An 11,680-nucleotide genomic window follows, 5' to 3' on the forward strand; every position below is an offset into this window, starting at 1 on the left:
AGGGAGGGAGGGAGGGAGGGAGGGAGGGAGAGAAGGAGGAAGGGAGAGAAGGAGGGAGAAGGAAGGTTCTCTGTGTAGTCCTAGCTTTCCTGGAATTTGCTCTATAGTTCAGGCTGACCTCAAACTCAGAGATCCATCCTCTGCCTCCCAAGTACTGGGATTAAAAGGCATGTACTATCACCGCCCAGCAGCTCCCCTATAATCTTAAAAGTCTTAGGAGGCAGATGACATGATTACCATTTTACAGCCAAAGAGTCAGAGGCTCAGTCCTAGATGAGCCGAGAGATCCATAAATCCCACAGCTGGCGTGGCAGGCTGTGGGGTCAAACCTACCACTCACTGACTCCAAAGCTTCAGACTGTACCACTCTACTGCCTCTTGGGAAATGGTGAACTGGCACCATGGGCCCCAGAAAAGGGGAAACATGTACTTGGGGTGTTCTTGGAATAGAGTAAAGCAAAGCACCACCTGATTGGGCTCAGCAGGAAATGGGGGTCTTAACGGAGTGGAGCCCTGCCATGAGACAGGCTGGACATCTAAAGTGAGTACAACATATGGAGTTATAGAAATGTGGCTATTAATAGGATCTTAATGATTTCCTTTGCCAAGAAAAGCACTTGACCGCTAGGTTTGTCCTCCAGAAACTTGTTTTCTTTGATTTCTCACTATCTTATTTCTTAATCTGACTCTGAGCCAACACAATGAGACAGAGACATATTCCAGAGACGCCTTTCTTCAACCTGCCTGGGCTCACTGTCTGTGAAGTTCAGGGTAGATCCCTGAAAGAGAGAAAACCTGAGTCTATCAGTGTCTGAGCTGGCGAAGCCTGTAGGGAGGAGACTGAGTTCCACAGCCTGTGCTCATCTGCCTTTCTTTTTTCTCAAAGACTTGATGAACCTGTGCTTACAGAAGTTCAGTTCATAAAGCAGATGTCTAGCATGGTTTTCAAGTACATTGCCACCCTTAAAACCATTAAGTCCCAGTTGGGCGTGGTGGCCTTTAGTCTCAGCACTTGGGAGGCAGAGGCAAGCAGATCTCTGTGAGTTCAAGGCCAGCCTGGTCTACACAGTGAGTTCCAGGACAACCAGGGATACATAGGGAGATCCTGTCTCAAAACAAATCAAGTCCCATCACAAAGCACTGCACACAGGTAGCGTGCGGAGGGTAATAACACAGGGCCTCAGTGCTGGGGCACAGTGAGCTTGCATTTTAAGCTGCCTAATAAGCACTTAGAACATGAAAATGTAGTAAACCCTAGCCCATCTTCACGTAACTAGGCTGAGGTAAAAGAAGCTAGAAGATGGGACTCTCTCCTTTCCTTCTATCTCATCCTGGTCAGTAGACAATTAAAAATCCAAGATGCATGGCCCCTGTGGATGGATTGGGCTCAGTTTACCCCTGACTCAGGGAGGGAGGTGCTGGTGAAACCCTGAGCTCAGCAAGGATGGGGCTGAGCATGGACAGTGGAGAAGCCAGGGCTCTCTGTCTAAGAGGGACACTATTTGGGTTCTTCCCGCTGTCTAAGAGGGACACTGTTTGGGTCCTTCCTGCCGTTTAAGAGAGACACTGTTTGGGTCCTTCCTGCTGTTTAAGAGAGACACTGTTTGGGTCCTTCCCGCTGTCTAAGAGGGACACTATTTGGGTCCTTCCCGCTGTCTAGGCTGTATCTTTATCGCTGTTCTATTTTCCCGTCCCCTGATTTCTGTTTCCTTTTCTTTCTCTGTCCTCCTTCCTAAGACAAGGTCTCATTCAGACTGGCCCTGAGTTCACTGTAGAGCCAGGCTATTCAGATTGGCCCTGAGTTCACTGTATGGCCAGGCTGACCTTGAGCTGCAAACATCCTCCTACCTCGGCTTCCTGGCACTGGAACTGCATTTGTAACACGCCATGTTCAGCCCAAACATGCCCCAATAAAAAGAACACATCAGGTAGAAAAAATTTTAACTTATTAGTCCATACGGAGGCACCAATGTCAAGGCACATTGGTCAACTAAATGGAGTAAATTCTCTCTATCCATCTTTGCATGGGCTCTGGGGGTGGTCAGGTTGCTAAGTATGTATGTCAAGCCCCTTTAGCTGCTGAGCCATCCTGCAAGCCCTCAAGTCAAATTTGAAAAGATATGTATGAGATCTTTCTAAGTCTCTGCACACGTGAGAGGGAAACAGGCTGCAGGCGACACTATGAAGTTAGGATTGCTCTACCTTAGAACTCTAAGGACCAGTGTCTGTCTCTCTGCCTTCTGACAGGACTGTTAGGTGAGGGTTAGGTTAAGATTGCTCTACCTTAGAACTTGAAGGACTGGTGTCTCTCTGCCTTCTGACAGGACTGTTAGGTGAGGGTTAGGTTAGGATTGTTCTACCTTAGAACTTGAAGGACTGGTGTCTCTCTGCCTTCTGACAGGACTGTTAGGGAAGGGTTGGGTTTTGGAGGTCACCAGGTTTTGAAAATCCATAAAGATAGACATTTATTAACTCCAGAGTCTCTCAGAACCCTATATGTACCATGAGACTCCAAGAGCAGGTGTGGGGTGGGGGTGGGGGTACAGTGTTTCTTAGACTTGACAGGCTATGACTCTCAAAGAACAATGTCCCATGTTCTAAACTTTCCATCCTGTTGTGACTAGATAAGCCAAGGCCTGCTGCAGAGGGGTGGTTCCTATCAGGTTCTCAAGCACGTGATTCAGGTCTGCTCAGGCCTGGGTCTCAGCTCTGCTGGGGAGCTTTCTAAATACCGTTTTCTTCCTTCCACAACAATGCGCCTCTCTGAGAAGGGGTTTTCTAACATCTTCCCTAGAGATCAGAAAATGGTCCAGAAGCTCAGCAGAATGGTGTTTGGGATAGGGCAAGTCTACCACCACCGTGAAGTGGGGGCGGGTGGAGTGCTACAGCATGGACTGCTGCAAAAGGTGTATTTTCTAGGCTGGAAGAATAGCCTTTGAGGTGCCTCTCCTTTGCCTGCAGTGGCAGGGGTTGACAGAGTCCCACTGTGGCGATGCCCTGGCCTTGTGGCAGCCATGCATGCCTAATCTAGAAGGAGGTTCTTGGGTCTGAGCCCTGTGGGCTGTGGCTGCCCACTTGGGGAGGAAGCTGGAGTATTTGCTGAACAATGCTCATTTTATCTGTGGCCATTGTAGCCCTGGACCAAACCCTTGTTAGCAGACTGCCCACCCTAAAACAATACCCATGCTAAGAAACAACTATAATAAAAGAATTCTGAATACATCTTATTTTTTTTCTGTTTGTTTCAACAAAGATTCAAACCATTTTCTGGCATTTAAAATGGTAAAACTTGGGGGCTGGAGAGAGGGCTCCGAGCTTCAGAGCACTGACTGATCTTTCAGAGAACCTGAGTTTGGTTTTGAGCAACCACATGGTGGCTCACAACCGCCTGCAACTACACATCCAGGAAATCCCACTTCTTCCGGCTTCCATAGGCACCAGGCACATACGTGGTGCATAGACATACACACAGGCAAAACATCCATATACATAAAAGATAATTTTTAAAAACTAGACTGGTATTATAGACAAATATGAAAGGCACAGGGTAAAGTGAGTTACTTCACAGCCAACAGAATGCTGGCCAGGAAAGCAAAGAAGGCCTAGGGTGTCTCCCTCCGAATTCCGAGTAAGTTTACCACCTGAGGTGTAAAATCATCCATCCTATTTCTCACTTGATGTTCCCAGTGTTTTGACGCCTCAAACATGACACAATAGTCCATTGGTGGATACCCCTAGGCCAATGAGCTTCTCTACATCAGATGTCCAGGCCCAGAATCCAAATTAGGGGCTTAGGAGACGACCACGGAGAAACAGCTCAACAACAGTCTCTGTATATTCACTTGGGTTTTCCTTTCCCTTGCGAGCTGGCTGGCTTTGCTGACTCAGAGTCAGGCCACCCTCTGGGATGCATCCCCTGAAGAGAGACAGCTTCCCTGGACATACGGAGCAGCCCCTTCTGGAACTGTATACGGTCGGCTCCCTTTGCCAGAGCATGACTCTGGAAGCTGCTACTCTCTAACTACTGCCATCTGCGGTGGTCTGGATGAGAACGGCCTCCACAGGCTCCTGTGTTTGACTACCTGGTCCCCGGGTGGTGGAGCTGTTCGAGAAGGATTAGAAGTTGGGGCCTTGTTGGAGGTGTTATTGGGGGTGGGCTCTGAGATTTCAAAAGACATTTCCAGTTAGCTCTGTCTCAAGAAGTGAGCTCTCGGCTACTGCTCCAGCACCGTGCCTGCCAGCCTGCTTGCTGCCATGCTCCCCACCAAGATGGTCACAGACTCTAACCCTCTGAAACTCTAAGCACTCAATAAACTCTTTAATGAGTTGCCTTGGTCATGGTGTTTTATTACAGCAACAGAAAAGTAATGAAGATACTATCTGAAGTTACTTTCCTTATTATTATTTGCTGCTTAGCTGTCTGTCATCTCCCAGAAGACTGTAAAACTCAAGAATACAGGGATATCTCATTCATCACTTTGTCCTCAATGCTCAAGACACTGCCTGGGCCATGGAAGGGTCTCCACGACTATATGTTTAATGAATGGACCTACCACCCCCTACTTCTTACTTAACCCCCGTCCTCAATCTCTTCCACTGCCCACTCTTTTCCTTCTTTTTACCCCTCTTTCCTTCCTCCCCTCCCCTCCCCCCCCCTCATGCTGAGAATTGAATCCAGGGCTTGCATTACATAAGCCAGGTTCTCTGCCACCGAGCCACACTAGCAGGAAGAAAACTTGTCTTGAACCCTAACCCTTGAGAATGTTAGGCGAATACTCTACCCCCTGAGCTATACTCTCCCACCCATGTGTTGTTAAATCAGGTAGAAACATTTGGCCTTTTGCTAGAGAATTCCAGGCAGTTTGGACAATTGCTTGGTGTGCCACGCCACACTCACAGGTGCTGGTTAGATAAACTGTGTCTCCCTTTTACCTTCTGCACTCTGCGTGAAGCCACTGCACATTCCAGGAAGGAATTCTCAGGATCGTCTGTCACTTTCCTTTTCCCTGACAGCAGCCATATAACAGACAAAACTAGAAGTCCCTGCACCTTGTGGATCACATTCAGTGTCTGGAGAGGAGCTGGGAGGACTCAGGACTCGCTTCTCAATGGAGTAAAATGCAAGGGGCATTGAAGGTAAGAAAAGGTGATTGATACTTCCTCTGTGAGTCCCTGCAATAGGAGACTAGGAGTCTTCTCTAGCACGTGGTTCACGTGGTTCTCCTCACCACCATGTGGACTAGCCTGGGCTATGTGAGTCACAGCAGTGGAATCCCAGGCAAGTTACTCTGACTTCTAGCTTTCTTGTGGGAAAATGAGGGTTAAAAGAAAAAAAATCAATGACCCATTGACTTCTGGGGACTAAATGACATATAAACTGCCCAGCACAGTGCCTGGCTGGGTAGGTGCTCAGTAAACAGAAGTGCCCTCCCCCACTTCCTGGTTTCTAAGCTTGTGAAGCCAACTCTACCATCACTGCCAGGAATCAGCTCTCTGCAGGGAGATTCGCCACGCCTATCTGCTCCTTCCTCAGCCTGTGCCTGGGCTGAGAAGAGCAAGTGAGAAGAGGCCCTGGCATGCTCTGTCTCTCCCTCTCTCGCAGCATCCAGTTCAGCTCTGTTTGCCCCCAACCGTCAGCACTGTGGGGCCCACAATGCCACCCCAGCCTGTCCCACTCCTAAGGTCTACCACTTAAATCAAACTGCCAGATGAATCCACTGGCCTCTTTCTTTATTCCTTAGCAACAAAGTTTGGTATCACATCACTGTTAAAGAATTTTCCTAAATGCCGCTGGAGAGATGGCTCAGTGGTTAGGAGAGTGGTTGCTCTTCCAGAGGAGCAAGGCTCAGTTCTCAGCACCCACAAGCTGGCTCACAACTGTAACTCCAGTTCCAGGATCTGACACCCTCATACAGACATACATGTAGGCAAAACACCAGTGCACATAAATTAAAAGAAAATTTTTTTTCCTAAATACCAAATTTATATTTTACTTATCATTTACTGAGTTTGAAACTATATAAACAGACAATCTTATGAGATTTCTCCTTTAAATTCTAAAAGCAGGTCATCAGGTCAACAATCGTACAAACATCAATTTGCCCATTTTTTTGCTAGATAGACTAAATCTCTCTAAGTTAATTCCATCAAGTCCAGCTTAACTCTGCTGGTTTCTGAAGACAATGCTGAGGATGTCTGGCATGCCTGGATTACAAGTTTATGTTCTGCTGTCTCATTCAACAGAACATTCTGGTGTTTTCATAAGCACCTACCATGATCTTGCCCAATCTGGCTGCAGAAATATCGATAGCTTTGAGCTCAGTTACTTTTACTGCTTCCTCTCAGAAGATCAGATGGAGCTACAGCGAGATAAATCCCGAATGCTCGCTTCTCAGGCATTTCAGAACTCACACTCTCCTCAGACAGTGAAAAAGGATATTTGTCTCCCTGGCTTCTCCCCAGACCTTCGGTGAAGGGGGTGGAAGCGGTTCCGGGCTGGCCTCTCCACCAGCCCATGGTGGCGGGTTCCGCGAACGTTATCAGCTGGATGAAATGTCGGCTGCAGAGAGAAAGGAAGAACGTTTGGCCTCTAACCATGAAATTGCCACTCACCCTCAAGAGCAACTAATAAAGATGAAAAGCCGAGTTTCTAATTTTACTATTGCACGCTGGTGCTTTGTGTCAAGGTAAATAACATATTGCATGTGGCTCTGTTTCTATATAATTATAGACTATTTCAAAAATAGTCTTTAATGTGATAATGTGGACGCAGACAGATTATTCATAAAAATTGTCACAGTTAGGAAAGAGAGAACCAGGGGACTATGGTTTCAAGCTCTCTCAGTCTCTTCTTGCCTTCTGAGAGCTACAATTCTATCTTAAAATGTTTTTACTGGGCCAGCAAGATGGCTCAGTGGGTAAAGGTGCTGCCTCACAAGCCCAAACCTGGGTTCAACCCAGACCCCACAGAGGTGAAAGGAAAGAACCGTTTCTGCCAGGTTGTCCTCTGGCCTCTACACAAGCTCCACACAATGCACACCCTCATGCATGGGCACGCACGAGTGCCTCTGCATGCATGCGCGCGCACACACACACACACACACATGTATGTACACGTACATACACACACACTTAAAAATGCAATATTGAGCTGGGTGGCATACACCTGTAACCCCAGAATTAGAGGGGGCAGAGGCAGAAGAATCACAAGTTCAAGACGAACCTAGGCTACAGTGTGAAACCCTGTCTCAAACAAACAAACAAATAAAAATTAAGCTCTGCTGCCCTAGAAAGTACTTGATTTTTCCTTTGCTTTTCAAGCTTACTTGTGTATAACTTTTACATCGTGGTGCAGCATTTTGTTGTTGTTGTTATTGCTGCTGTTTTTGAGACAGGGTTTCTCTGTGTAGCTTTGGAGCCTGTCCTGGAACTCACTCTGTAGACCAAACTGGCCTCAAACTCACAGAGATCCGCTTCCCTCCTGGGATTAAAGGCGTGCGCCACTACCGTCGCCTGGCTGAAAGTCAATATACTTTTGAGATCTAGTGTTTGTACTTAACATTATTTCACAATATACAACCTTGCTGGACTAATTCAGAAATCACACAGAACTTCATTTCTAACACTCATAAAGCCAGCCATCTACACTACAGTTCAAAAACTGTGATTTGGATACACCGCGACATCTTCCACTTGCTAACAAGTTACTCTGGCTTCCTTACCAGTAAGGTAGGAATGACAGTTTCCAGTTAGGCTTGTTAAGAATATGAAATGAGGGGCTGGAGAGATGGCTCAGCGGTTAAGAGCACTGCCTTGCTCTTCCAAAGGTCCTGAGTTCAATTCCCGGCAACCACATGGTGGCTCACAACCATCTGTAATGAGGTCTGGTGGCCTCTTCTGGCCTTCAGGCATACACACAGACAGAATATTGTATACATAATAAATAAATAAATATTAAAAAAAACCAATAATAAGAATATGAAATGAGGATGGGAGGTAGTGGCGCACGCCTTTAATCCCAGTACTTGGAGGTAGAGACAGGTGGATCTCTGTAAGTTCCAGGACAGCCAGGACTACACAGAGGCCTGGCTTGAAAAACAAAACAACAGGAGCTAGAGAGATGGCTCAGAGGTTAAGGGCACTGGCTGCTTTTCTGGAGGACCTGGGTTCAATTCCCAGCACCCATATGGCAGTTCACAACTGTGAGTAACTCCAGTTGCAGGGGATATAACACTGTCATACATACATACAGACAGACATGCAGGCAAAACACCAATGTATACAAAATAAAGATAAATAAATTATTTTTAAAAAAGAAAAGAAAAACAAAACAACAACAACAACAATAACAAATTTGTACTTGCCAGCAAGCCTTATGCCTGAGTTTGATCCTCCCAGGACCCACATGGTGAAAAGAGAAAAATGACTCCCATGAAGAGTTCTCTAACCGCCACTCACACACGCCATAGCACACAGGAATAAACAAGCCAATAAATAAAGGGAATAAAATTAAGACAAAAATAAAATGAAGTGAGATCTCTTATGCGTGGACTGCCCTGTCCCAGCTGTATCTGGGCATGAGAAGGGAGGGCAGATGTGCATGGGTGACATTATATTCAAGGTCACCCTACAGATCCCCTCACGGTTAGTGTCCTCTCCAGCACGGGAAGCCGCCTTACATCGCCTTCGACAGACCCAGACTTCATGGAGGCACCTGTTGCTCACGCTGCACCACCTCTAAGACCTAATGGGGGCCTAGAATGCATGAGCGGGGACAAAGCGACTTGAGGAGGCAGTGGTTAATGACTTAGGAGCAAACAGATGTGTATCTTGTCCAAACAAACCCTCACACCCTTTTCTTTCTGCTGTGAGAAGTAAAGCATCTTCCTTCTGCCTGGACTGCAGAAAGACACAGGAGGAGCGCTTCTGTGGGTGCCCTACAGCTCCTGACTGGTAACCCAAGTGAAAAGTGGATGTCTGCTGAGCGCCCAGGGTTGGGTTGGCTGTTCCTGCAGCAAACCCTTCTGCTGTGGTAGTGATGGCAGGGAGGCCGGTGCTGAGGAGAGCAGGAGGCAGAAAGCCAGAAGACTGCCCAGACCGCTGCCTAGAGACTTCTGGGAGGGCCTCAGCTCAGCGCTGAGGAGAACTCTAATGATTCAGAATCCGAGACTCGGAGGCCTCGGTGCCCGTATCTAAAGCTCTCTGGGGTACAGTGCGGAGCATTCAACTCCGATGAGCATGTTGCCAGCACAGCATGGGCAACAGAGGAGGAAAAGTCATCTGAAAGAATTTCTAACAATTCCAAGAACTCATCGTGGGAGAAACCCAAATTCAGTTGTATTTCCATGGCTTTTTGTTTGTTTGGGATAACTCAGTTTTATTCTGAAACAATACAGGGACGGCTGGCCAAGTAACCTCAGAGTCTGGAGCCAGCGCTGGTCAAGTGGCCCCCCAGCACTGGAGAGCACAGGGAGGGAGAGCACAGAGTTGTTGGTGGCAACCAAAACAACACCAATGGCCTGAAAGCGCAAGTTCACATCGGAGGCCAGCGAGGACCTGGCCTGTTGGCTCTGTCTCACAGGATGACCTGATTGCTGAGGCAGAGCACAGAGAAATATGTCTGGGTAGCAACCCAAGAGATAAGAAAGATTCTGGGCCTAAGTCACCAGTCTGTAGGAGGGCAGACTCAGAGTAGAGCCTGACCCAATAAACAAGATTCCACAGAGCTCCAGAGGTAGGGAGAGGGCTGAGGCTAACACTCAGGTGGCCAGGGGATAGCTAAGGCCACTTCTTCCATTGTTTCCATGGGCGAGCTATGAGGAAAGGGGATATCTGGATATTGGAAGCTGCTCAATCTACTGTCAGAACTAGATGTCCACAGGCAGAGAGCCTTGCTCTCGGGCTCTCCTTATCTTGTAGGATTGTAAAGGATTGTAAACTCTTAAACTTTTCTGAAAAATATAGCTACAAGGGCATCCAACCGGCCCAGCCTCGCAGGTATGAGGTGGCCGACAAGGCAGGCAGCCACATTAACACTGAGAGCAGACCCTTCCGACATCGCAGTACTGTTCGCCTGCTCTACCCACCCCTGCTCGCCCCCGAGCCTGCAGTTCTAGACAAGCACTCTACACTGAGCTGCATTCCCAGCCCTGGTTGATGGGGGGGGGGGGGTTGTGATTTAACTTTGTAATAGGGTCTTGCTAAATTGTTGCTCTGGCTGACTTCTGAACTTATGAGGCTCTTGCCTCAGCCTCCACAGCAGCCCAAGCTCCAGGTTTACAGCACCAGGCCTCTGTGGATTTCAGAGAGGAAATCTAGAGCTCATGGCACACTATATTATACACCCAGATCCCAGGTAGGAATCAGTCTCTCCAACACCCCTGTGCGTGTGTTCACATGCACATGCACACAGATTTATTACACAAAAAGAAGAAACAATTTGCTAGGATGGGAGGGGTTCCACAGAAGGAATATCCCAGCTTTTGGTTTTTGTTTGCTTGAATGCGTTGTTTCTAAGCAGACTCTGGTATAGCCCAGGCTGCCCACCTCCTTGGCTGAAGATGACTCTGACATCCTGGGCCTCTTGCCTTCACCTCACAAGTGTTGGACGGCAGATGTGCACCACCACAGTACCAGGCAAGCACTCTGCTCTGAGCTGCATTCCCAGCCCTAGCTAGGGCTCTTGGTGTGGTTAGGTGATCACATATACGTGAGATGTATGTGACAAACATAGGTGTCCACATCACTTCTGAAAGCTACAGCTTGCAGCTGGTTTCATCACCTTCCACAGATCTAGTCCAGTCTAGTGACCAGAGGAATACGCTGCCTCTGCTGTAGACAGAACTGTCATCACTGGCACATTTCCACTGGCTCTCGCAGGGGTATACAACATTGCTGGCCTGTCATTACACCGTGGTTAATGAGAATTCCCCATCTTCACTGGCAAACATATGTGGACTCCTCACTCAATGAGCTGAAGTCTTAGTTAGAGAGCTGTATGTTAATTTAAAGGTATTATCAGTATTAAAGGCCTATATGGGGCTGGTGAGACTGTGCTGGGGTTAAGAGCACTGGATGCTCTTCCAGAGAACCTGGGTTCAGTTCCCAGCACTCACATGGCAGCTGACAAAGGATCCATGGCCTCTTCTGGCCTTGGAGGGCACTGAACACATGTGCTACAAAGACAAAACACCGATACACATAAAATAAAAATAAACAAATCTTAAACTAAGTTGGGTATAATGACACATGTCTTTAATCCCAGCCCTTGGGAGGCAAGCGTAATGAGTTCAAGGCCAGCATTTCTACATAGTGAGTTCCAGGACAGGCAGGGCTTACAGAAAGCCTGTTTCAAAAAAACATAATTAATAATAATAATAAATGATAAATTTTAAAAGTGCACATATGTAATAGTATATGATTTATTTATGATCAACCAAGACATATCTTATTTCTTAATAAATAAATTTTATCTTAAGGTTGTTTATTTTGTTTTTGTTTTTTCAAGACAGGGTTTCTTTGTGTGGCATCACCACCCAGTGCTAATCAATTGACATTCTTGCATGTAAGGAGTTTTTTTTTTTGTTTTTTTGTTTTTTTTTCGAGACAGGGTTTCTCTGTGGTTTTTGGAGCCTGTCCTGGAACTAGCTCTTGTAGACCAGGCTGGTCTCGAACTCACAGA

At 47.1% G+C, this 11,680-nt stretch overlaps 1 protein-coding gene across 2 annotated transcripts in view; it reads right to left on the minus strand.

Moving 5' to 3' along the window:
- Nucleotides 1-11,680, minus strand: part of Crtc3 (CREB regulated transcription coactivator 3) — a 101,755-nt gene that overhangs the window by 37,210 nt on the left and 52,865 nt on the right. For both annotated transcript variants that reach the window (XM_026784247.1, XM_013350185.2), the window contains exon 3: nucleotides 6,440-6,559. In XM_026784247.1, coding sequence (XP_026640048.1) covers nucleotides 6,440-6,559 — 120 coding nt within the window. The remainder of the gene's footprint in view (nucleotides 1-6,439; nucleotides 6,560-11,680) is intronic.

Source organism: Microtus ochrogaster, chromosome 22 (genome assembly GCF_000317375.1).
Source record: "Microtus ochrogaster isolate Prairie Vole_2 chromosome 22, MicOch1.0, whole genome shotgun sequence".
NCBI lineage: Eukaryota > Metazoa > Chordata > Mammalia > Rodentia > Cricetidae > Microtus > Microtus ochrogaster.